The 26,434-nt window shown below is 47.4% G+C and overlaps 8 protein-coding genes across 8 annotated transcripts; 6 read left to right on the top strand and 2 right to left on the bottom strand.

Annotated features, from left to right (window-relative positions):
- Positions 1–2,407: 2,407 nt before the first annotated feature.
- N7446_005642 (uncharacterized protein) lies at positions 2,408–3,099 on the top strand (the record flags this gene model as incomplete). Its single annotated transcript, XM_058514390.1, has 2 exons — positions 2,408–2,856; positions 2,991–3,099. 2 exons carry the CDS (start codon positions 2,408–2,410, stop codon positions 3,097–3,099), a joined length of 558 nt encoding a protein of 185 aa, XP_058371568.1.
- Positions 3,100–6,272: 3,173 nt separating this feature from the next.
- Positions 6,273–7,276, bottom strand: N7446_005641 (oxidase ustYa family protein; the record flags this gene model as incomplete). Its single annotated transcript, XM_058514389.1, has 3 exons — positions 6,273–6,730; positions 6,782–6,943; positions 7,003–7,276. The coding sequence occupies 3 exons, from the start codon at positions 7,274–7,276 to the stop codon at positions 6,273–6,275; spliced, it is 894 nt and encodes a 297-aa protein (XP_058371567.1).
- Positions 7,277–8,022: 746 nt separating this feature from the next.
- Positions 8,023–8,430, top strand: N7446_005640 (uncharacterized protein; the record flags this gene model as incomplete). Its single annotated transcript, XM_058514388.1, has 1 exon — positions 8,023–8,430. One exon carries the CDS (start codon positions 8,023–8,025, stop codon positions 8,428–8,430), a length of 408 nt encoding a protein of 135 aa, XP_058371566.1.
- Positions 8,431–9,550: 1,120 nt separating this feature from the next.
- On the top strand, positions 9,551–11,263 carry N7446_005639 (Zn(II)2Cys6 transcription factor domain-containing protein; the record flags this gene model as incomplete). Its single annotated transcript, XM_058514387.1, has 1 exon — positions 9,551–11,263. One exon carries the CDS (start codon positions 9,551–9,553, stop codon positions 11,261–11,263), a length of 1,713 nt encoding a protein of 570 aa, XP_058371565.1.
- A 1,463-nt stretch (positions 11,264–12,726) lies between these two features.
- Positions 12,727–13,707, bottom strand: N7446_005638 (type 1 glutamine amidotransferase; the record flags this gene model as incomplete). Its single annotated transcript, XM_058514386.1, has 4 exons — positions 12,727–13,011; positions 13,065–13,139; positions 13,199–13,561; positions 13,705–13,707. The coding sequence occupies 4 exons, from the start codon at positions 13,705–13,707 to the stop codon at positions 12,727–12,729; spliced, it is 726 nt and encodes a 241-aa protein (XP_058371564.1).
- A 530-nt stretch (positions 13,708–14,237) lies between these two features.
- Positions 14,238–14,996, top strand: N7446_005637 (FMN-binding negative transcriptional regulator; the record flags this gene model as incomplete). Its single annotated transcript, XM_058514385.1, has 1 exon — positions 14,238–14,996. The coding sequence occupies one exon, from the start codon at positions 14,238–14,240 to the stop codon at positions 14,994–14,996; it is 759 nt and encodes a 252-aa protein (XP_058371563.1).
- Positions 14,997–16,367: 1,371 nt separating this feature from the next.
- Positions 16,368–20,929, top strand: N7446_005636 (uncharacterized protein; the record flags this gene model as incomplete). The annotated part of the gene is made up of 3 exons (XM_058514384.1): positions 16,368–20,042; positions 20,101–20,152; positions 20,289–20,929. 3 exons carry the CDS (start codon positions 16,368–16,370, stop codon positions 20,927–20,929), a joined length of 4,368 nt encoding a protein of 1,455 aa, XP_058371562.1.
- Positions 20,930–21,499: 570 nt separating this feature from the next.
- N7446_005635 (uncharacterized protein) lies at positions 21,500–22,609 on the top strand (the record flags this gene model as incomplete). Its single annotated transcript, XM_058514383.1, has 1 exon — positions 21,500–22,609. The coding sequence occupies one exon, from the start codon at positions 21,500–21,502 to the stop codon at positions 22,607–22,609; it is 1,110 nt and encodes a 369-aa protein (XP_058371561.1).
- Between the last annotated feature and the right edge of the window lie 3,825 nt (positions 22,610–26,434).

Here is a 26,434-nt window from a genome sequence, read left to right as displayed (position 1 = left end):
TGAGCAAATCACTCACCACGTCCCAGATTGCTAATATTACTGGATGTAGCCCGCGTTATCCTACCACAATCCGGAGCAATAGCCATCAATTCGGTGACACTCGAACGCCTCCTATCCTCTAACATTGAGCCAAGACCAAACATCTACTATATACCATATACAAGCCTCAATATGGACCATACAGACAAAAGGAAGGCTTCTTTCTATGACCTACCGCAGGAGATCTTGGAATCGATCGCAATGAATCTTTACCTTCCTGATTACTTACATTTCCGTGCGCTTTGCCGTTGGACATGGTCTTTGTTCGGCTGTTCGGCCCTTGTACCCATTTTGAAAAAGATCCAGACCCTTAAAAACGACACTTCGGAAGTGCGATACGAGGATTGTCAATTCAGATGTCATTACATATCGCGAGGCCATATCTTATCTCACGCCTATCGAAGGAATGGTTCGATTCCAAAGGTGGATAATCTGGTCCAGCTTGGAGCATCTTTGAAGCACATTCCTTGTGGCGACATGGTTGAGCGCGCAGCTCGTTCACACAATTACAAAAAGCTTTTAAGTTGGTTGATCGATCATGGTGCTTCTTTTCGAGAGGTTCAAGGTGGTATCGATAGGCTCTGTTGCGAAGCATACGAGCAAGGCGATTTTGAAAGATTTCGCTGGCTGCTCTCGAAAGGAGCGTCTTTAGATATTTTGGCTGGAGTGGTGTTCGATTTTTCTGGTTGTCATAGGCCAAGGTCGCGTGAAGCTTGCCGTCATCATCTACTTCCGCTGAAAAGGGCCCTCAGAGAGGGAGCAAAACCTAGTGGCTCCCATGAGGCCTTAACAGCAGAGCTAAGGTTGCGTTGACGTAAAAAACTCAGTGACGGTTGGAGGAAGCCGATCAGCTAGATATGCAGCTTGTGGATATTCATAAGGCGAAGCTTGGCACAGAGCATCTAAGCACGTGATACTCCCAAGCGATCGAGTTGCTGAAGAGCTGTGTTGACAAGCATCCCGCTCTTCCCGAGCCCGTATTCAATTCCACCACCTTGCTGATATGGGGAAACAAAGATCTGGCAACCGCTTCATGATCAATCCATGAATTCATTTCATCATATAATAGTAGTTATCAGGGGCTGTTTTATTTGTGGATGATCTATCTTCTGTTGAATTAGCCTTCATTCATTGACAACAACTCTGAGTTCTCCATTATTATATCTAATAGCGTGTTACAAAATACAGTCATTCTTAAATCACCTTGACAGACCATACTTAGTTGAGGGCCGCCGTAAATTGGGACTTGTATAGGACAGTGATTCATACCCTAGGAATCAAGCGCAGGCTGCAGTCTTATACCAGGGGATACAATACCATACAATATATATTTTACAACCGTCCTCAACTAAGTGCGGTCTGCTCAATAGATGATCTGCGCTAAGGCCTTGGCGGTGGGGCTGAGAAAGAGAGTCTAAGTGTGTACTGGTCAAGGCGATTTCGAGAATGGCTGTAGTGCTCTGAATAGTGATCCTTTCATAGTCGATTGTTAGACTATCGGATATTATAGCAGGAATTTTAACAAGCCTGCAACCAAACAGACCCCAAGGCTTTACATGCGAGAGCAAATCACGCAAGTTGGAGTATTATACTGATAGTTCTACGGGGTGGGCTAAGATACCCATATGCTTCAGTAGGATGATCTATCCTATATCGCTTTCTCATGCCACGTGGTCCATAGCAAAACTAATTTGATATAGGTTCTTTTGGGTACGAATATCGGCCTCGTTGGCCATGTTCCGGTCTGCTGCTGTCGGTAGGTGATAGCGCCTCTTCTGAAGGCCTGGACAATCAGTACATTGCTGAGTGGGTGATCTGTGAACCTCGTCTGCACACTAGTCCGTATCAGGTTACATAGTAATCAAACTCTGTTTAGCCGTATCGTGTTTCTTAGCGTATAAGATTCTGCGTCAAGATACTGTAGCCGCCCTGCACCGATAATCTATTATTAGATGGCTACTAATTTTAGAACCGACGCCTATGGTCGAATAATATACATCTCATTTCCTAAGAAAGAAACCCTCGAACTGTTTCAGTACTTGACCTGAAACGTTGGCACGACAGAAAATACAATAGAGCAGAGACATGGGTTATACGTGCCGGGTCAACGATGAACATTGTTCCTGATTGGACACATGCTTCCGCCTTAAACGATATTTGGCATGCAGGTTCTGGGGGCATCGCTGAAGTGAAGGATGGTGAAATGTGATCGGGGCATCATGTATCTTTTGTTGGCCAGCTAAAGTGAATGTGACAGTGTTTGGGCGTTTATATTTAGTGAACCTAAACCAATCTACCTGAACAATAAACTGATAAAGGAGTTTGTCCTTCCTATCACTCTCTACCTTTGACGGTTATTTTAGGAGATATGCCGGTCACAGTATTTGACCTGATGCTCGAGCCGTGTCGTCCGCCCCTCACTGTCGATAACGAACTTACTGTCACTACAAAACCGTGGACGAGGGAATATCATGACTTTTTAGAATCTGATGTGACGATGGACTTCAACCACCTCATGGTCCCATGTCTTGCGAAAGCTTTTTCTGGTGCTTCTGCACTTACTAGTCAGGGTCGCCACTCAGCTGTTTTGCCCGGTGCTCCCCTCCTCTGGCCACGATCACAGGTTGGACCGAGAGGATCGACAATTTCCTCAGCGATGGTTGATTACCAAATGACAATGCCACACTCAGGACGGGTTCTTGAGCGCGCTGCTATGATCGGGGAAATGGAAAGGCCCCTTACTGTCAGGGGAAAGGAATGGGGATCCCGGGGACCCGTTAGTACAGCGACCACCAAACTCCAAAGAGAGCTCAGAGGGTATGATAACACGTTTCACTTCTTTCTCTCATTCAATATGCATGTAACTGACTACTCGAAGGTACGCTTACGTATACGACTGCCCTCAAGTCTTTTTGTTCGACTCTCAAATCCTAATGATTGTGCAATTCCAGGCTAGAAACCGCGATGAGATCAGGAGCCGAAGGTGTCGCATCGATTGTTGTGTTATCCCCCCGAGGAACAAACCTTCTCTACAAGCTAGGAACCGACGACGGCGTTTAGAGGTGACGACAACCATGTGAGGGATCTATGTAATTCATTCTTATATCGTCGTTTGCGGACTGTCTGTTGAACATTGTAAATGATGTTCGCCATTTATTTGCCTATGTTGCGCAAATGATTAATGACGACCCGATCAAACTCAGCGTAGTTAATCAGTTAGACATTGTGTATTGCTTTACTGTAGGTTCTTCGTAATACGTAGCCCTCCGATCAGTTTAGATTTGAATTCCTCTACAGTCCTCTTGTCTGTTGCAGAGAAACAGATTCCATAGTGCAAATCGTCACGGCTCGGTCAAGAGAGGTTTCAGAATTATATAAATCGGCTTTAGAGAGGAGTTACACACACGGTCAATTCCAATAACTTAGACAAATGCTATCGAATGTTGCTTGCCCTTCATAGCTCCGGTCTGTCAAGAGGGGAATTCAGTCGCAGAATAATTGAAATACCATAAAGATCACAGGAGGAAGTAGAAGTGCAAATTTGTAGTTCGCATGAAGGATTCCGATGAACATGACTTGACCTACAATCCTCGCGCGTACAGAGTCTCACCACAAAAATGGGGACAACTAATCCTGGCTAATCCGTCCTAACTTGAGAGGCGACCTTGACAAGGCGAAAGACTGGCAAATGAAGGAAAACTACCGTGGCTCTGCCTATATTCCGCAGTGAGACATAAAAACCATCTATTATCCGTCTACAATAAGGATGTTTTTTAAGACTTTGAAAAGGGCAGAGGAGCGGCGTTTGTAGGCGTAGATCGTATCTAGTAATAGATCCAGCGTGTATAAGTTGACAAGCTTGACATATTGAAAAAAGAGGTGGGACTTTGCTTACTGTCTTTCTCTTCGATTTCGTTCTAGACAAAAGCTCTTGTGATTCGGAAGATTTAACGCACGTATATTGGAAAGGTGGCTCAAGTGCATTTGAATTCGAGGTCCCGCTCAGAGAGACAGGCTTCACAGCGGACGCGCAATTATATAAGGCGTATTGAAGATCTTGCGTAAGATTTTCAGCTAAGGGGGATGACCGGAGCGCTATATTGCAGAGATACGAAGGGAAGGTGTAGAAAATAAACAATATTTAAAACATTCGCAAACGGGGACTAGGCTGGCCTTTTGTATTAGCAGGAACCATGATACATTCTTAACTTAAGATAGGTTCAACATGGTTAGGACCACAGGTTATCTCCCTCTAGTTCCTAGGAGGGGATCCGGCGGTCAAGAGCAGCCCGCCATACCTTCAAAAATGCACACTTTGATATTATTTCTTAGGGATCCCACTGCAACTATACTAGTTGTTTCAAGTTCGCGTTGTAAGCAATTTAAGATAACGTATAGGCATTCCTATGGTCGAGCTAGCACAGGATGCTGCCACGTTTTCTTGAGGTCCGCATCTTTAAGATGGATCACCGAAGTCCTGGGAACTGCGATATATGCATTTTGGTTAGTAGAAGCAGGGTGGTAAACCGGCTGTATATCGTGCATATTGCTCCTAGGACGGATTGCATACGTCGTAGGAACATGTGCGCGTTAGACCTGGTGAACAAAGGTATACGTCACCTTTTGCCTCAAAACCACTAGCTATTTTAAGCCAGTTCCAAGTTCCAAAGATGAGCTATAAAGATTGGGAAAATCCCATGGATAGTGACCAAGAATTCCACCGGAATTTCGCATTTACAACAAACCGGCTCATTCTTTTACTCCTTACCTTAAGCACTCAACTCATCCTGGGTCCAATTCCGAACTTGAGATATGGGAATTCATCTTCGGACTTTCGATTCAGCAAGTAAGAGACAAAATCCGCGTGCTGCCAGTGTCAAAGCAATTCACCGGAGGTACGTTAGGCTTTGGGTTGGGTGAGTACCCACGATATGCTTTCTCAATTTCCTTGTTTACTGACTCCTCAGGTTCCTTGTTGACAGCGGGAACGTTCCAGTTCACTATAAGCCGGAGCAGGGATCTTATGTTCCCAATATTACCATAATCAAAGAGTTCATCCTATGGTGCATGTACCGCACGCGTCCTACAAAAGGACGTCTTCAACCAGATAGAAGGCCCACGGTGAAGGCTACTCTGGTATGCGCGGAGAGGGCTTTTAGTGGCCTTGAGTTAGCTATTGGGAACAAGGTCGCTGCAGAGGACCGTTCAGATGTATACAGGGTTAGTATAGCAAGTTGCGAAAGTTGATAATGCCGGCCGGGGCTTACCTTTCCGTAGTGGATCATTGGATCGAATGGCCACTGAGGTTATATGAGTGGTCACTAAAGAGGCACAAGTACTAAATGCTTGATTCTTTGTCTCATTATACAGCACATCAGGAGTTTAAGTGAAGCTCATTCATCAAGCTTGACAGTTCTTATTAAAGTACAGTAGACACCGAAGGCTAAACTAAGCGAATTCGCGCGTCGAAAATGACGACTTCCTGACTTAACTGTAGAGTACGTGATTTTCCCAAATAGCAGCCATGCATCATTGGCGAATACAAGCGAGGCAACATTCGTGCTACTGCTTTGGCTGCACCGTAGTGAAGCTTAGGCGATCCGTGGTATATCTACCTTGTCCATACTGCTAGGGGTAGATAAAGCCGAGAAACATGAACTTAATGATACGCTACATTCCGCAAGCCCGACGATATCATTTCAAAAGATCTGAAAAGAAGACTTGGAAAGTATTTTTCCATATGGGCGGGGCGGGTTCATCTCTTAAGAAGCCCATAATTCTCTGTGATGGTTACTAAACACAATTATGTAGAAACAAGGGACTATTATAGGCGAAGCTTACTCCAAAGATGTGACTCCCAGGAAATTAGAACTGTTATTCCCGCTACCAGTAGCCTCAGAAAGCCAATACCGATACAGATGTCCTCATATATGAAGAATAAGTTCAATGTGGTCCACCAGGAAGTAGGAAGAAGGGAGCTGCTTTCCCGAATCCGTATATGTATCCACCTTTGCCTTTCCCTTAGTATACTACTTATCTCCAACAACAAATAGAAAAGCCACCCCAGAAAGATTGCTTAAGTATGGTTCATGACCGACGAAAGCGACGAATCCCCCCTCCCCCTCCCCCCCCAACCCGACCCTTATCGAATCACGGCTTAATGCAACCAACAATTTGACTTCGGTTTTAGAATTAGATTCACCACCATTCAGCCCGTTCATCACTAGCGTTCATCATGGGCTCGGATGATGAGCCTTAATGCGACCCGTTCGCTGCCCGCGGGCAGTGACCCAATTCCTTATGGCTTCCGTGCTCCGACAGGTATGCTCACGCTCGGTTTGTCCAAGGTATAATATGACCGAATACGGCAAAGATGTGATCGCCGCAACAGGTTTCATAGTGACCGGTGTAAGGTCGCCGTGGCAGAGTATCGCCTGTCGAAGATGATCAACACAATGGTCAACGTGTATACGGCGATACTCTGGTGGGAGAGCCATGGAGTCTGAGTAATAATCCAAGTCTAAATGTTTTCGTATAGCATTCAAACAATGGAGACTGTGAAGCACGTCAGGGCCGCCGTAGAAACCTTCTTTGGCTATTCGCTCATTGCTATGCATCTTCGTGAGCGCTGGGAGCTCGGGGTCTTGGTTCAGTAGTGATACTTCAGAGTCTTCTAAGCGAAAGTATCGACCTATAGAGCCATTAGAACGACAGTGGAATGAATAATATCGTGAGTACAAACCGCCAATAAGCTTATTCCAGTTCTTATCGATCTTGGGGCTAGGAAGGCCGGCATACTGCAGTTCATCCGGATTGATTGAAGAGTAGAGACTTCCATTGGAGTTGTCTCGGACCGCGTTCGTGAATCGTCTTTTCTCCAGTCTTAATAGTGGTTCTGGCATATCTAAAAGGATTCAGTTGTTAGGGACTTTTTTCCGCATGATACGCGCCACCCGCACAAACCTGAATCTGGCATCGCCCATATTGAAATTTTATCTTCACAATCACATCCACACCGAGGGAATTTGCCAATGAGCATGGTCAATAATACAAAAGTGACCAACGACCAAGCATTTGGAGAGAATGCTCGCGTGAGCAGCGTCGACCTGGATGGTCTCTGTGTGGCAATATCTTCAACTGACTCGGCATCTGGTTCATGTTCTAGGCCGACATAGGCAGGATCACTCTGGTTATAGAATGCCACCCAGGCGCGCTGTGGTAGGTTCAAACGCTGCATGATAAAGTTCTCGAAGAAGAAAAGAGTACTGAAGGACGAGCTTAACTTAATGTAACCCGATATTTGCAAGCCCCGCCAGACAATCTTTAGCAGAGAATCTATTAATCTCTGGAACTTCCTGTCGAACAGTATCCGGTAATTCGTCCAACCACTGGTGGTGATCACAGGCAAGCAAGAGGAAATTGCTGTTCGCGGCAGACTATGGAGTCGCCGGTGTAAAGCTAAATCAATATTTGTAAGCTGCCCTGTATTCTAGATACGAGAGGAATTCACATAAGTTTGAGTTAGATTGTGATGATCTACGGAACGGGCTACTGTAAGGGTATCATCGATAAAACCATATCATGTTGAAATCTATTATTACTGTTGAACATGAACATCACGCATTTTAATGCAGTTATGCTTGTTAATCAAGTTTTTTTGTGACAGACCGTGCATTTAGTTGCAGGTGACTTTTACTCAAGATTTTCAACAATACCGGATCATTCACGGTCTGGCTCTTTGAAACGGCCGTTAATCAGACCAGACTTCTGGTGAAACAAGGCTGATATTTGCGCTCCGTTGTAAGGTGTCATACGAACGGAGCCATATAAGATGCCACCAAGAGCCCAATGCTTCATCCACTTCATCCTTTACTTAACAACAATTCTTCTTAGTGTCCGGCATTCATACAGTGAGTGATTTCATTCCCAACGTATTCCATGTGTTGACTCTCGCTAACTCATACCTCCTTCCTTCGAGTCGAAATGCAACTCCGCGCTCTTACTATTTGCTTGGCTGTGGCCGCGTCAGCGCTTCCCCTGGCATATGTCAACTCCTATGCAGTAAATGCGGATGTTGTTAAAAGCATCGATGGGAGCCTGGCTCCTATTGTTATTGCCCGGCGTATTGAAGGCAACTCACCTATCGGTATCGCTAAACGTGGAAGCGAGGCAGATGCTTCTATCGACATTACCCGGCGTGATGATATGAGCGACCCATCTATCGATATCCCTAAACGTGGAAGCGAGGCAGATGCTTCTATCGACATTGCCCGGCGTGGTGATATGAGCGACCCATCTATTGATATCGCTAAACGTGAAAGCGAGGCAGATGCTTCTATTGGCATTGCTCGGCGTTCCAAACAGACGAAGCCCTCCGTTGATATCGTGTGATGGATTCACAAATACCACCGCTCAATTTAACGGCCAAACGGTCGAAATTGACTATCTGCTACTTCTCGGTTAACCGACCAAATATTCGAGGGAAATGGTTATGGCATTATTTCGTGTACCTAGATATTACGCACGACTATCGGGTCGTCGCTAAGTTAGAAGATTCCGGGTTATATTTGCCTAATGCTTCTCTGCTTCCGTCGTCAACGATCTGTCTCTCAACCGTACTGTTGCCTAACAGGTTTTATACGGGCTAAGTTCTTTTGAGGGTATCGAGGAGCGATGCCAGGTAGAGCGCCGAACAGATCTGATGCTGACAGATCTCTAGGGCAGCGTGTTACGGACAGGGTGTTAGCACTTTTGCCGTCAGACTGTATGCCTAAATCTTCGGAACAACGCTCCAGAAGGCCATGGTTACTGCTCGTGAGCAAGGAAAGCCGAATTTGACTACAATTGCATGCAATTTCTGCGTTCCGAGCTACATACTCAAAGCGCGTCTTTGACGGTCGGAAATCTTTCTCGCAACGTCCCCAGGCTGGCAGGAAGCTTGATCCACAGATTGACTGTAACAAATTAGTATTAAAGGAGCGATTGAGATGCTCTCCGAAATACCTACCATGCCTATTATAGGTATAACCTATAAGGTGATTTGCGGGTGTGCAGCAAGTAAAGGCTAAAGAAGACAAAATTAGCACCTTAATCGCGGCATATATATACATTAGCTTATTGGCTATGTCGTACTATTTGTTTGCCATATTGATATATTGTTACAAACCTTGCAGTAGCCAACTGTTTGAGGGCCGCAACTTGCTGGTGGACCACCGAGAGCCAGGGAATCCTTGGAACCGACTCTATGGACATGCATGAAACCCATCATTAGGTCGGAAAAACATTATTCCTTTGATTTTGTATTGTTTGCATTGTATCCCGCTTTCCGTGCTGTATTCGCTCAGACACGCCGTCACTGTTCCATCTAACTCTATTTCTTAGGTCCTCAGGGGGAAACAGTCATATATTCCTCGAGTACTGAGCCCTCGTTGGGGTGCGGGTAGCTAACGGCATCAAATGTACAAACCAGCTCCGCCTAGACCCAAGAAAACAGATATTGTCCGGTCGCGTGATGGCTGCAAGAGCTGTCGCAAAAGGCGCACCAAAGTATGTTACCCTAGAGGAGTTGCCGTGGCTCCCACTGACATCGATGACCAAGTGTGATGAGAAAAAGCCGACATGCGGGACATGTGCTAGGCTGGGGATAGTCTGCGAGAGCGTTGAGCTAGACTTAAAGTTCCGAGTCGTGACCGCACTCCCCCCAAAGAAGACAGGTCCGAAGACGGGGCCAGCCGAATCTGACTCAAGTCGCTTGGGGCTGCAGCCCTTCAGCCAACATAGTCGAAGTTCCCAAATTCCGAACATCAACCTCGTCCACTCACTGCAACATACCGATCGAGATGTCTTTTACTCGACTTACTGGGAGGATCATTGCTTGCCAGCACTACATCCGATATTCCGTTCCGCTTCTGAGCTGCTTGGGTTTCCGGCGTTGAAAGATACCATCCTCGCTCTATCTTCGTGCAATATCAGCCGCATTGATGCTGAGAGAAAATACTCAACATCCTTTGCGACCATGGGTACATTCAGTCCAAACCTTATACACCAAACGAGGAGTCAGTTGTATTATTCCTCTGCGATCAAAAGATTTATTTCGCTCTCCCAAGATGACTACCGAAATAATGCCACACAGATCCTTACTATTCTGGTCATCTTTGGCTACATTGAAGCGTCTATGGGTAATTTCGACGGATACTATTGTCATGTCCAAGGTCTATCGGCATTTCTCGTCAAGCTCCGCGAGACCACTGGAGATTCACAGTACAGAGCTCTCCTCACTACATGGCTACAGTCGCAATTTCTGGTCTGGTGGGCGCGCACATATTTCAGTTCTCTAGATGTACAGCGAAATCTGCCCTCAATTGCTTTTCCAAGGGACCTTGAACGAACCTCTGGCTCTCTCCACGATCTACGGGCCGTGGCTTTAAGCATTTTATGTGAATCCCATCGACTGAATGTGAAGGAAACTCTCAAACATTGGAAAGACCAAACAGATACCGACCCGGTTTCCCTCGCAAGCGATCTGCCGTCCGACAGATACGACACCGAAGACCGCCTCGCGCGATTAGAGCATGAATCCAAAAGGCTCGACGAGTGGCTGTTATATCTGCCACCATCACAACAACCGCTTGTGGTTGATGCTTCAGAAACATCGCCCATCTATTTTCAAGCACACGATGCAGCCGTCAACTTTGCTTACTACGTCGTGGCTCGGATTATGCAATGCACATCCTTCCTGCACAATCTTCCATCTCGCGACCCCCAGCGTCTCGGCAGTGAGTGCTTGGAGACAGAACCATGGGCCCGCCTCCTGCTACGGATTGCCAAAGGGACCGACATGCAAACATCCATTATCCGGAATAACTATACAATAGGATTCTCGGGGCTGTTATTGGCTGCGTCTCTCCGCTGTCAGGACCTCTCTCTTGGCATGCAGATCGAAAAGTGGCTGCAGACTCTAGAGGACAAGCAGCCGACGGAAGAAGGGGCTTTCCCTGTATACCAGACTCTTGCTGTTGTCAAGGCGATCAATCGGCAGAGGAAAATGGGCCGCGACGTGTTCGGAGTTTCACAGCCCATGGATGATGGCGGCGGAACGCCGAAGTTCACTCATTATAACAGCCAGATGATCACTACCATTCTGGTCCACGGGAAGTGGAGGGCTACTGGCAACCTCTTCACAGAGTGTATAGATTTGTATGTAGGATACGGTAATGGGATTTGAACGAATCCGAAGATTGGTGTCGATGTCGCCGCGCCGGGTTAAGCAAAGCTCGCTTTGTGGTTAGGAGTGGCCCACCCGCAATTTTGGGTCGCCAGCTAAGCTCGGGTCCTTGTCCACGGGCTATATAGGCATCTTGTCTACTCTGTTTGCGTGGGAAAACAGCCTGTGTGTGGTATTCTGAAACCGGGAATGATTTGCCTTCAACGGTAAGTACGCCATGACCAAAATCGGTACAAGGAGAAAGAGATAGCCGAAGACACCGCAGGAAAGTCAACGAATGTCATTACATATCTTACTTGACGAATAAATGGCCAGTCTGCTGTTCGGCATTTTTACGGCAGGTAACAAAGGACCAGGCAAGAACTTTTACGGGTGGTCGAGAATTGTTCAACATTTACAAGGCGCCGAAGGAACTACCGCTACCAACGGGCAATTTATACGTTATATTGACCATTGTTGAACCGCGTTGTATTGAAAATCCTCTCTTCAATGCCCTCGCTTTACCGGTAATAGTGACATTTCCGAACAGATTTATGATTTATTCCTTGTATACAACCGTCCGAGACGCCCACCAGCCAATCAGCCCTAATAAACTAACAATCAAACATCGAGTTGTGAAAATCTCGAACTGAGAAAATTTCCAAAAATCCAGGGTACAATACTACGAGTAGGAAAGATTCGAATCAACAAGGGCCACACATGTAACTCCTGAGGTAATAGAGGTGGTGACCCAGATTAACGCTAATTCCGCACGGCTTAAGTTTATGCCATCCATCCTTCATATATCCGTCAACCTCAACGAGCTCAGTGCGCCCTATTACGTATCGGATACCCCCTTCATTCGTATTTTAGTATGCTCGTGGCGGCATGAACCAAATCGTTTACGAGAAAGTCGCAACCTAGTAGAAGCTCCATGGCGCTCTCGCGGTTCTGGGTTTACTGGCGATGCCCAGAATCTGAACGAACGCTTGTCAACCTTCGAACACAGATGAATTGGCCGGAGTGTACCGAGAAGCTGCAAGACCAGGTGCCGGATACTTGTCCCCACCCCGAACCTTTCTTATACAAACGCCGATAATTGACTCCTTACTGTGCCGTCTGGAACCACCCTTCATCCCCGAACTCACCAGGTTTTCTACCCAATCCACCGACGACTTCGGACTACAAAGGCTGGCCTTGGCAGTCTGGTGACCGTAATGTTGTTGCGCCCGAGTAAATCTTCTGATGCTGATAGGTACGTAGCAGAATGCATTGGGAAAGTAATATACTGATAAGGCCAGAACATAAATGTGTCGAAACTTAATTCGCTCTTGTGCTTTGGATTGCATGCTCCTACGATTCTGGTTGCACCTCTTGAACATGGTTAAGTTTCGCTCTTAATCATGCTCTCTTTATATGCAGTAAATTTGAGTCGTGTTCTCAACCACCATTTAGATCTTTATCAGCACTAACATAACCCCAGATTACTCGTCAAGCCACTGTATAACCCGCTTCAGCAATTTCATACCATCAGTTGGCTGGTCGAGTTTCTGCACCTCTGCCTTCAATCGCTCGGCAGTGGAGTTCCCATTGTACTCCTTATCGTCTTCAAGAAACATTTTTTGGGCCAGTTTATTCGAAATTTCGGGATGAGCTTGGAAGGAGAGAACTGTGTTAGCTTCGTTGACGAAGCACTCGTGGTTCAAGGCAAGGTGGATGAATCCCGGTGCAGGCTTGGCGACTTCGCGGACATGAAATTCGGGTGCTCTCTAGAACGGACTCAGTGAATGGCCATGGTATCAGAGGAATAAGGTAGACATACGTACGAACCGGTGCTGGCAGCGAATGTCAAGAATTTTTTGCCCGCATCTGTGAGAGCGATATCTTGGATAGCAGCCTGCACAATATTGGTTAGCCCTATCCCAGTACAGTTAAGGTGTACTAGAAAAAACCCACGATTGGCCCTGTCGGAACAGCTCCAACCTCCCCACCGAGCGCCCTTGCCACAGCTTGATGCCCCCAACAGACACCAAGGATCTTCGTCTTGGGGGTATCACGCACAGCAGCGCGCACGAAATCAAGCACTCCGAGCACCCAGGGGTCAGAAGAAGATGCGTCTGCTTTGCCACCGCTTAGAGCAATCAAGTCATATTTTGACGGATCCGGGAAGACTCTCTCGTAGACTGGGTCGTAGAAGTCGACTTCGGCGGATGGGGCAACATTGGCGAAGGATTCTTGCCAGGCCTGCCTGACGTCTGTCCAGAAGTCAAAGTTGTCTGACGGTGTATTGATGAGGACGGCGATCCTCAGGGGGTAGATCTGCTCATGGCTGTGTTTATATGATCAACTATAAGTTTTTGAGAAGTAGTTGAGAACTTTCTCAGTCCTATCTTGAAGATTATCTTATTTAATACTCTTCCCTATACACGTTGCACCGCCATTCTGGAAATTTCCGAACATACCATAAGTGTCTCCCATAGGTCTATCGTTCCTGCAGACCGCATCAGGCAAGCCTATCGAAAATTTCTTCTCTGGATAGGCACTTTATGCATCATCTCTGAAATGTGGGTCGGTGCTATTCCAAACGCGGTGTGCGAGAACGGTGGTGGACCACGGTTGGTTCCCTCATACTCCTATCCGCCCAATCGCCGCTATACTGGTTAGAGTGCGCTAGAACGATGCGGGCCTTTCTTATTGTTATCAGAGTATTATTCTGGTCTGACTGGTCGAATTTTATGTTTGTACGTTCAAAACGGAAGGTTCTTCGCTCTTAGTTCCTCCTTGAACGCGCGATTCATGCTCATGTGGGCATAGCGTGAAGTCCGCTTTGCCTCAGTTCTGCGGGTGTGATTACGGAAAATAGCCTTCTACGTGACTCGCCTTTTAAAATTCTTTTATCTCAGCCGGCTCGGTTATCTATATAAGGCTGGCAATGTATCCCTCTCAAGGCCGATGTCAACTATCTTTTTATCTCACTCTGAACTTGGACCCCAAAATGTTCCTCCCGCCCGTCCATGCTGAAAGGGACACTGCTGTCCTGTTCCAATTCATCCGCGAGAATCCCCTAGGGATGCTCATCACGGGAGTAAAATCCGCACAAGAATTTTTACAGTGCACCCATGCGCCTTTTGTCCTGGACCTCCCCGTGGAAACCACCGACTTCCTACCACAGGGCCGTCTCCGCGCACACATCGCTAAGCAAAACCCGCAAGTGAAAGGCATGATCGAGGAACTTGTGAGCAAGCCTAATGTACTCGAGCTCGAAGATAACGTACTTGTGGTATTTAATGGTAAATATAACCATTACGTCACACCCAAATACTACGCCCAAACCAAGCCAGACACAGGCAAGGTCGTCCCCACATGGAACTACTCTGCCGTCCAAGTCTATGGCAAGCTCTCTCTCTACTACGACTCGAAGTCTCCCGAGGCAGGCATTTTTCTAGCCAAACAAATCGACGATTTGTCACAGCATACTGAGGAATCGGTTATGGGGTATACGGGTGGCGAGAAGCCGCAGCCGTGGAAGGTGTCTGATGCACCGGAGAAATATATTGAGTTGATGCAGCGGAATATTGTTGGCATTGAAATTCGCATTGAGAAAGTTCAGGGGAAATTTAAGATGAGTCAGGAGATGAAGCCTGGTGACCGGGAGGGTGTGGTGGCGGGATTTGCGCGGATGGGCGGCGAGACTGCGGAAGAGATCTCAAACTTGGTTAAGGAAAGGGGAGCCATACACGACTCAAGGGCGTAAAAGTGATAGATGGATTCTATCACGAGTTGGATGGACGAGAAGAATCAGTCACGGCGAGATGGTGCGCACTGAGATCAACCAAACCATGACGATCAGTCCATGTACGTCCGTGCAATCTGCAACACCTCTTAACAGGGCTGGGTCCGACCGGCGGCCAGTGACTATAACACCTTGCCGTGGAAACTCGGTCTTCTTACGCAGCTCAATTTGGCTTGTTGAAAGGGATATGTGTAGGTGGAAATCGGTTAAGGGTTGATTCAACGTAGTAGGTAGAGTCTTGGATAGATAAGGAGAAACATATATATATATATATATATATTATTGGGGGGATTTTGATGTTGTTTGGACAAATTCTCAACTACCCCTGTCAGTGTCTCGATCGTTCCTGTAGATTGTTACCGGTCTGCTTCGGATTGGATTTTGTTGGAGCGTGAAACAATAATTGATACTGTTAATTGTAATGGAACATACGGACCTAATCTAGAGCCGCACCTTCAATTTATTAACCAAAAGCTTTGTTGCCACAGTTATACCTAGCATAACATCGGATCTACTTGATCTTTCGCAGACTTATCGTGCAAGGTCCAACTTGACCCTGCAGCTTCTCTAGCAAGGGCTCGACATGGTTTTCTCTGCCCGATTCCACATACTAAACCGCAGTAGGACGTTGCGGGAGAAGAATATGATGAAGCGCCGTTGTTACCACCCCAATAACCCAATTGGGTGATAGATTTCAGAGAGCCTCCGGAAGAGTGACGACGCCGTGTAGCAGACTACAGCGTTACAAACTCTATTAGAGTCGATTGAGATTGAGATAGGAGAAAATAGTTTATCCTTCCTGCCTCCTCAAGTCATCTGCAGATACTAAGCTCGGTAGATCGACGATCGGGAACAGTCAAACCAGACAGATATCCGTGACACGGCTATACCAGGGTTCAGTGAAAATACCAACCGGTATCCGGGTCAGGGAAATCTTAGTCAGCATACATGTGGGCGGGAGTAACTGTCACAAATATCTTACGAATACTGCATGAAACCGGGTCTATAGATGATCCGAATAGCTTCGGGTATACAGTATATCCGGAGGTTAGTCATGTAATTAGAAACGGCCCCATAAATAGTGGGAAATAGGGGTAATGGAAATACAGAGTCATTTACATCTCCAATTGGCCGGATACAGTACAAATCGTGACAGTTATGAGCCCGGTTCGCACCTATTAGGAATTCATTTGCTATCATCCTTGAAGCTATTCGCAAGCTGAAAGGTCCAGAAAGCATCTCGCAGACTTCCTACCCCTGAATCCCTTCGATCCCTACTATCCAACCATCTCGCAGGATCCTTGCTTCATCTCATCAGAAGCAGCATCCACAATGGAGACGGCATCAATGCTCTCCGCCCTGAAGGGCGATAAACTGAAAGACTCGTCACAATGGCGAGCATGGCACAAGAGGATGAGGGCATTCGCAATTAATCGGACAGTCTGGGACCTTTGCAACCCCGACACCGATGGAGCCCTTCGTCCGAAGGCTCTGAGAGAGCCACAGGAGCCTGAGTATCCGCTGGATGCGGATCCTGAAGCTAAAAAGGAGTGGAGAGACCTCTTGGAGGTCTACAAAATTGGTGCCAACCGCTGGGAGAAGCAGCGGAAGGGCCTCAATGAAGTGAATGAGTATATCATCACCTTCGTGGATAGCGGTCTCCGTGACGCAGTCCTCGAATTCGACACCCCGTATGACCGTCTAGCCTATCTCAAGACTAGGTTCGCGCGTACGCCCGCGTTCAAGGAAGAAATTCGGATGCAATGGAGAGCTTTCTCGACCGTAAAACCAGCGGGGGATATCGAGAAATGGCTTGCTTCGTGGACCGAGCTATGGCAGCAAGCAGTTAGCCTCCAGCTTCCTGAAGTTGAGAGCGCAAACCAGGACTTCTTGCAAGCAGTCAAAGAGGTCTTACCAATCTGGTGGCAGGCAAAATATCAAGAGATAGTGATGAATGGAGCCTCGTACGACACTCAGGATTTGATTGAGTCCTTCAGAGGCCTGTATCGAGAATTTGGACCATCGGAAGCATTACAGCCGCCAGCGTTAAAGGGGTCTTTCTCCACTTGGCAGGGTCATCAGGAAGCAAGAAATGACTCTAGGAAGCCAAGGGAAGACATACCTTTTGAGAAAAGGCCATGCCCATGCGGCAGCAAGCATCCGAAGCATCAACTCACGAACTGCTGGGTCGTCAATGAAGCAGTTCGACCCGACGGTTATCAGCCAAAGAGGGAAAACCTCCAAAAAATGGAGAGAGCTCTATCGGCCGACCCAGCATGGAGGAAATGGATCCATGAAACCATCGGAAAACCCATGGAAAAACTGTCAAAAATGCCGGCAAATGCCGTCCAATTAAACCTAGGAAATACGTCCTTTTCAACCCAGGAAATTGGGTCAAAAATTGCTATCTCAGCACTTCATGACCGATGGATTCTTGACACCGGCTCCGGCGTCCATGTCTGTAATGAGAGAAGCTGGTTCGTCAACCTCACGCCAGTAAAGGAAGCTCTCGTAACGGGAGACGGCAGTACAGCCGTCATTGGACGAGGGACGGTGAAGCTCACCGGCGCGGACCCGATATCAGGGCAAGAGAAGATCATCACCTTAAGCAATGCTTGCTACGCGCCTGGGTTCCACGTCAACCTAGTATCGTACGCTAGGTTGCGAGAAAAGGGTGGTGAATGGTCTGAAGCTAAAGGGTATATCCAGGACCACCAGGGTATCCCCATAATTAGCTTGCATCTTAGGAAGCAGCACGGGTTGTGGATCTTTGACCAACCCAATGAAGCTTTTCAGACCACTGCCAATGCAGTATCCTCGGCACCAAGGCAGGAAAAGGGTTCAATGGAGCTATGGCATCGACGTCTAGCCCATATACAGCCTGCAACTCTCAAGCAAATGCCAAAAATGGTCGAGGGAGTCACCATTAATGAGGAGGAAGCAACTCCTAAGGCTGTATGCGAGACATGCAGCCTAGGAAGGTCGAATCGACAAGTGTCAAGGAAGCCAATTGGACGAAGCTTTGGCCGTTTTGGAAGAGTACACTTCGACCTCATACAGCTTCCTTATGCCTACAATAAGCATCGATGGATCTCTCATTTTTACGTCGAAGGAATTAGGTTTCACTGGGTTATGACGCATGAAATGAAGTCTGAATGTCAGCTAGCCATTACCCAGTTCGTCCAAATAGCCAAGAATTGGTGGAACCTACCTATCAAGGCCTTCCATTATGACAATGAAACTTCCGCAGGAAGGGTGTCAGAACGGAGTCTAACATCGGACGGTATAGTGGTCTATCACAGTCCACCAGGGCATCCAGAAATGAATGGAAACGCTGAAAGAGCAGGGGGTGTCATTCTCATACGTATGAGGATGCTGACACTTGAAGGCAAGCTCCCGAAGGAGCTATGGCCTGAAGCAGCAATGGCAGCAGTCTGGCTGCTAAATCGGACGCCTACCTATATCGCGCATGAGAACCGCTGGGTAGTGCCATGGGACGAGGTCCGCAAGAGATTCGCCAGCGACGGCGAAGCTATTCCGAAGGTCAACCTATCAAACGTGAGGTTGTATGGAAGCCTTGCTTACTGCCGTATTGAGAAGCAAGTGCAATCGGATAAGATGAATCCACGCGCTGAGGTCGGTTTCCTAGTCGGCTATCTAGCAGCAAATGTCTGGAAAATATGGTTTCCTCAGCATGGAAAGGTCAGGCTGGTTAGGGATGCCGTATTCGATGAATCACGTCGATACTCACTAGGTTTTCAACCCTCTCAGCCGATTCCAATGCCATTGGAGAAGGAGCCGCAGGAATTGGACCTAGCGGAGGCTGAGAGAGTATTCCAGGCATCATTAACAAATGGAGAGATACTTGAATTGGAAGCTAGGACCGATAACGAAGACGTCCAGGAAGGACCAGTGAGAAATGAGACTCCAGGAAGAGATAGTTCTTCGGCCGAAAAACCATCTCATACAGCAAGCCGCCAAGGGGTGTATAATACACCTAGCAGCCGACGTTTTGAACCTATATCGGTCCTACCAGGCGCTTTCCCACAGGAAATTCCACTACCTCCGACACCTCCAAGTGAACAAGAACCTCCTGCAGCTCGTCAGGGGGTGGAGACACCGGAAATGCCGGCCAGAGACCAGCTCCAGGAGGTCCAGCAAGCGACCCAGGAAGCTCAGGAAAACAGTGAATCGGACGATGAAGCTGAAGCACAGCTGCAAGCGGAGCTAGCACCAAGAGAACTAGCTCCAAGAGACATCAACGGCGACCTAGATGAGGCAAATATAATGTCTGGACCAAGAAGAAGGTCAGCAAAACGGGATGATGCCTTCGCGTACGCTACCATGGAAGAACCCCCAGCCTTCCTCCATGCATTCGCAGCGGCCCTATACGCGGAGAAGCCAATAAGACGTCATCGGGACGATCTACCTGATCCCCCGAAACATTGGAAAGACGTCATGAATCACCCATTTCAACAAGGCTTCCTAGCCGCCATGCGCAGAGAAATAGACTCTCTCACAGAGAAAGAGACGTATAAGGTGGTAGATCGTCCAAAGGACCGGGGAAAGCAGGTCTTGCCGCTGCTATGGGTCTTCTCATACAAATTAGACCAGGACGGCTTCCTAGTCAAATTCAAAGCTCGCATTTGCGTGAGAGGAGACCTCGAGACAATTACATCAGAGGAAAAGAGGGCTGCAACGCTAGCAGCTAGAACCGCGCGAATGATCTTCGCGTTGGTAGCAGCATTCGACCTGAATTTGAGACAGCGGGACGCTGTGACAGCATTCCTTAACAGCAGGCTGGAAAAGGAGGTATACACCAGGATGCCGGAAGGTTTTGGGATGCAAGGAAAATGCTGGAAGCTTCACAAAGCGCTATACGGGCTAAGAATCTCACCGCGCCTGTGGCAGCAGGAAGCAGCAGAGGTTCTTAGCAAGCTAGGCCTAAAGCAAGCACCCGAAGACCCATGCGTCTTTATTGGAGAAGGAATCATCGTCTTCTTTTACGTTGATGACATACTGATAGCAAGCCATCGGACGGCGGAGAGAAGAGCTAATCAGCTAGAAAGGGACCTCGAAGCGCATTGGGAGCTTACTGACCATGGAGAAGCTGAATGGTTCCTGAATATACGCATTATTCGGGACCGGCAGGCGAAGAAATTATGGCTTTGCCAAGACAGCTATCTCACAAGCGTGGCAGCTCGCTATAACCTCACAGACCGACCCCCGTGCTAACCCCACTGCCAATCGAAGACCTGAAGCCGTACGAAGGCATTGCAAGCGCGCAAGAAATACACCTATATCAGCAAAAGCACCACCGAGCCGTCGATCGGGCTATCACCTACCTCTACACCACCCGTTTCCTAGCAATCGAATACAATGCGGAGGTGGATATGGACTCGGTGCAGCTAGCAAGCGATGCATCGTACGGTGATCATGCAGACCGGAAAAGCTCTGCAGGCTATATCTGCCAGGTCTACGGCGGACCTGTAGACTGGAAAGCCACCAAGCAGCGGACGGTGACAACCTCAACCACCGAGGCCGAGCTTCTCGGTCTATCTGAAGCCGGCAAGCATCTCCAATGGTGGAGAAGACTGCTTGGCCGAGTGGGCTTCGAGGCATCGCACGTCCTCACCATTGAGTGCGATAATGAGAGAGCTATTGGTCTGATCACTGCCGACGATGCTAGCTTCGACACGAAGCTTCGGCACGTTGATATTCATCACCTTTGGCTGAGACAGGAAGTGAAGGCGGGACGCGTCGCCGTACGCTGGGTCCCGACAGCGAAAATGGTCGCTGATGGCCTGACGAAGCTGCTTTCTCGGCAGAAGCATGCAAGCTTCGTCAAGCTCTTGCGGATGGTCGAAATTGGAGACCTGGTCATGAAGAAATGACCTAAATTGGAGCAGATTCGCTGATGAATGGCATGGCCAGCGGCTCAGGATGGGATACTGAGGCCGCTGAAGGGGTGTGTCACAAATATCTTACGAATACTGCATGAAACCGGGTCTATAGATGATCCGAATAGCTTCGGGTATACAGTATATCCGGAGGTTAGTCATGTAATTAGAAACGGCCCCATAAATAGTGGGAAATAGGGGTAATGGAAATACAGAGTCATTTACATCTCCAATTGGCCGGATACAGTACAAATCGTGACAGTAACTTATCTCCCGTTACCCAACCAGAGCCAATTCCACCCCTTAGGGGGCAGAAATGAGCACGCACTAAACCTATCAGGTATGATGACGGAAGAATATAACGGAAATAGAACCAGAGCTCTAGCATCGTTCCCGTACTCCTCTTTCGGAATAGTACTTTCGGTGGCTTTCTACGAAGATTTCAGTCGCCGACACAGAGGATGCAGAAATGTACTTTTGCGAACACAATTTCAAAGCTCTGTCCTCTGCCTTGTTGATCAAGACTCTCTAATGCCGAAGGAAATTTGATGCGGTACCTCCAGCATGCCTACGAATGAAAGCAGCAACGAGTCGAGCGGTGAAAGGGCACAAAACGAGTGCGTTACGATTTATCGACCAAGCAAATACCAAGAAGCGCCTCCTCCTCACAAACAACAAGAGTATCTCACTCATGATAGACTCTTGTTCGAGGAGATGCATATGGGAATTGCCGTTGTTGACGTCGCTAAATGGAGACTAGTGGTCGACGGAATGGTGGAAAACCCACTCTCAATTTCTCTCCCTGAGTTGTGTGCATTACCAAAGTCGTCTGTTATTGCGTTCCACGAATGCTACGGAAGCCCACTACGCCCGTCAGATAGGAACATCTGGCGTGTTGGAAACGTCACCTGGACCGGGGTCCCACTCAAATCCCTTCTAAAGATCGCTCGGCCTTTAGGCTCCGCGCAATATATATGGTCTGATGGCCTTGATCATGGTACATTCGCTGGGAAGAAAGTATCTTGTTATCAGAAAGACCTTCCATTAGAAAAAGCAATGACCGAGGAAGTGCTTGTGGCCTACGAGATGAACTCCGAACAGCTTAGGAGGGAACGAGGTGGACCAGTGAGACTTGTAGTGCCTGGCTGGTTCGGTACCAACAGCACCAAGTGGCTCTGGCGACTGTCCGTTCAAGCCCAGCGTGCACCTGGAATATTCGCCACCTATTACTACAACAGACCTAATCCGCAGGGAGGAATACAACCCGTATGGGAAGTAGAGCCTAACTCAATGATCATCGACCCTCCACCAAATGCTAAAGTAGTTGGTCCGAGAGTTATGATTCGTGGCTGGGCGTGGAGTTGGGATGGTATCGAAGCTGTTCAAATACGCCAATCCGGCAAATCAGAGTGGCAACGAGCTGAGACAAAGCCACGCCAAGACTTTAGCTGGCAAGCATTTTGTCAAATCATTGTGCTGCCGACAGGTCGCTCTTCAGTTGTTGCTCGAGCTATCTCAAGAAGTGGCAAAATGCAACCCATGGAAAAGCAACGAAATTGCGCGCATCGCATCGAGTTTGAGGTTATTGTCGAAAGTGAAGATCGAACACATGGCTCAATACCAGGAACCCTACTCAGAAAATCATGTGACCACGGGATAGAGAATCCCAAATAAAAGTGCATGTTATGCTTAGTCAGATTGTCCATTGTAAGATTAATTTCTACATCTGAAAGTGGTATACGTCGAATTTGACGGATATAAGAAATGATATCGTGGAAAGCTTCGCTATAGGAATTCGATAAAGATGAACATATTTCAAGTTGGGAAATCTGAGCAGTGATTGTCTCTATATTGGTGTACTAGTCCGCATCACAGAAAGACCTTATCTGGTTTCAGGTGTAGATAGAATAAGTACACATCGCGGTGGCTTAGTTTAATTTTTTAAGCAACTCAGATGTGCTCCAACTAGATTGATGAATTATAAGGATTTTCAGGACTAAGTATGATTAGTTGTTGTGTTACAAAGTTGAAAGGTCTACGTTATACTCGAAAACGAAAAGGTAGCGTGGCATCGAGTTAGCATTCTGCTCTCGGTCCGGGTTTAGTCCGTGAGGTGGCAATGCAAGTAGCTCAACGCAACACTTTATGTGTGGAGAGACAGAATGGCAGAAATCCGGCAGAGCACTCACGGCGTGTCCGCAAGAGTGAACAAGTGATCAGTGATTAAGGGACATCTGTAGTGACAAAGTGTGGGCTGGGGCATGAATTTGGAGATCGCGTGCTATCTGTCAAATGTTGGTCGGATGACATGGTACAGTGCCGCCCGTTATTGCCTTCCATATCTAGAGACAGAGAGATGCTCTTTTAAACCCTAATCACGTGATGAGATAAACCCAATATGGAATCGATTAAATTACGCGTTTTGACTATACGTAGTACTGGTACCTGATTTGAACCCATAGTTGTACCGATACAAGTCTCTACTAGAAGGCTCCCCGCAAACTAAGCAAACCAGCGACCATTAGTAATCTAGCAACTTCCCTCCTCAATCCCTCAGCTGCCTCACTGCACGGGTTTGACGCTGCCTTTAGTGTCAATCTCTGGTCAAGTTGGTAGGCAAGGCTTGACAGTGGGATTTGTTTCGTGATTACCATTGCTTATCGCCATGTGGCGGATTCCGATGTTCATTGGGCATCAGGCATACCTGGCTAACCCCTTACGAGTACAGCTCTAGCCCTCCTCTGGACATATTCGACATAGCCTATAGCTCTTTTGATGACGATACAGATCAATCTCGGATAATCGACCCATTGGAAACAATTTGGCACGACGCCCCCACTCCTGGTTTGTATAAATGCCTGCAATAGATACCGATGATCACTGTGTTAAACAAAGTGCAAATTGCAGCGTCTCCCGGTCACCCAATCAATACATCGCGCTAAGGTCTTGGCAGTGAGACCAGGAAAGAATTTCTGTGTTCTGCTTCAGGCGACTTCGAGAATCACACCACATACAACTAAAGTACCAAGTAAATCTCTGCGTGTTCTCAGTGTTAGGTTCTGTTATGTATCAATGGACACTGAGGTAGATGTCGTTTTAGCTCCCAGTGCGTTCTGGCAGCTATCATTGGGAAAAAAAAGCTAGAGAAAGCGCTTCGACGGAAAACTGCCCCCCATCGCCGGGTAACATCTGATGATGTTATGCCTCCATGGATGCTGCCTTTACAATAAATAGTGTAGATACACGTTGATCCAAGTCTCATCGATGTATCGCTTCTGCCTCTTCATATTACCCATACCTGGGGAGCACAATGCCAAGGTTATTAACAGCAGTGAGCGTGTCAGGGTATTCGCGTCCAAGCACATTCTCTCGTGCTTTGGACAACGGCGACAAGCTGCGTCCTACGAATGTCGTGCCTAACGATAGCCAAGGTTCAAGGAATCGTGCATACCTGCCTCGCACAGCCTCTGTTCATTACATAAATAAGAGAGTCTACTTCCCATTTAGCCCTTTGTTTAGCAGTGACTTCACGTATAGCCTCAGGAGTGGGATCCTGAGTGTTTGCAAAATATGGTCGATTGAAAAATGAGTATTGATTAGCCATTTTGTAAGACGCGTAGCATTTAGGAGAAATAGGGGTAAATATGGACAAAATGAAATAAAGGAGGTTTCTGCATAAATTTATTATATAATCCTACTAACCACAGGGTGATGGCTAATAGGGAGACTTAGCGAGGTAAAAAACGTCCGAAGGGCCCATATATAGCTTTCCGTTTGCTCGTCTAGCATAAAGCATAATGCAACTGTGAAGGATAAATTCGAGGGTGTGATGCCAATTATATGCAATAAAGGCATCTTAAAACGATTCGTTTTATATGTGCAATCAAGTACGAAAACCCTATTATATTTGTTAGCCAACTCGATTGACGTAGGGTGGGCAAACATAAGATAGGTCATATGGCCTGTAGTGTCCTGTACAAATTCATGCTTCCATTGACGCTGGATTAGCTGCTCTCGGAGATATTCCATAGACGATTTATCACCGAGCTTCACCTGGTTATAGATATCACGAGGGATCACAAGCTGCGTTGGGGTATCCTTTTTGATAAGACCAATGATATTGCGTGGATTTGCACGGGTAGAAGCAAGGTGTTTAATCGTTTGCACCTGCTGGGGGGTCAATTGCCGTGCTGTAGGGTGTGCTATCATATTGGCGTCGGCCGGGTGGTTGTGGGTGGAGTTTTTGACCTGTAGATACCATAGATTATCCTTCTTTTTGGCTGCATATAGAGAAAAGGGGCATCCAACTCGCCTGGTGCTGGTTTTGCGGCGTTTTGATCCCTCGGGAGCATCGACGTGATCACGATATTGCCCCCCCCTATCGCACTGGATATAGACGTATTTATCCTTCCTGGACCCTCCAATGCACGTGGCATAGCCCTGGGTAAGGGCATGCTCTAGCACTGAAGCAAGTAGCTGCTCTCGGGTGCTGAATGTGCCTTCAGGTGGGGGCAGCATCGCTGCAGCACTGGCCGAAGGAGCTGCACTGGAGCCAGTACCGGGTATCGCAGTGGGCATGGTGGTGGGTGAAGCAGTAGACATGGTAAATTCGAAGCCAGCAATCTTGGTAGTAGATGGGATAAAAATCCAACGGAATTTGATGCCTATCTAGATACTATAGCAACCGGTTGCTATAGTACCGTACTGTGGAATTGAGTGGTTAGGTAAGCCGGGCGCTGACATAACCTTTTGCTCTGTCTGTATCAATTTTTCTGCTGTCTGTATCAATTCCCCAAGCTCCACTGCTGATATAATCACCACCTGGCAGATTGAATGATCGCATGGCATGGGTTCTGAGTCACGTGCAATATCCCAATTCCCTGTCACAGAGCAAATGGAGCCCTGTAAGAAGGGGCATGTACAGTACAGAGGAAAATAGAGAGGTGGCATTAAGATGATGTGAAAGTCAGGAACGGATTCTCTGGTTCCAGGGAACCAGTAAATCCACTTTTGGGAGCACCCGTAGTGACCTGCACGACATACATCGCCGAAGTCTACTGGAATGTACAGTATGAATGGCAGGGTGCCCCTTTGTGTACATGTCGATGAATACTACAGAGCCTGTGGAATAAGGCATGCAAATAGCTAGTTAGTTACGTACACGCCTATTCACTCCTCTGCTTACCCCATCCTCAGTTCCACCCATCCTCAGGTTCCCCAAGCATCAGCCCCTGTTATTTTTGCCCGCAGAACGATTGGCTGTCAAGATTTGGCCCTATTGCGACTATCGCCTTCCATATTCCCTACTTCGCTGCCACATTTTGTGTACCGTGTCCCGCCAAGTAGGGTCATGAAGATAAAGGGCCTCCATGATTCGATCTTCCATCACTTTTGCAAAACCATCGTAGCCAGAGTGACCCTCCTTCTTCAAACCCTTCTCTGTCCGCTCGCACATGTCCCGTAATGTGTGGACAACATTTTCTCCAGAGTATCCTAATA

This window comes from Penicillium canescens, assembly GCF_028828765.1.
Source record: "Penicillium canescens strain IBT 15451 chromosome Unknown utg000004l_segment0_segment0, whole genome shotgun sequence".
NCBI classification, from domain to species: domain Eukaryota; kingdom Fungi; phylum Ascomycota; class Eurotiomycetes; order Eurotiales; family Aspergillaceae; genus Penicillium; species Penicillium canescens.
Note: the sequence above shows the minus strand (reverse complement) of the source record. Positions and strands in the feature narration are given on the sequence as shown.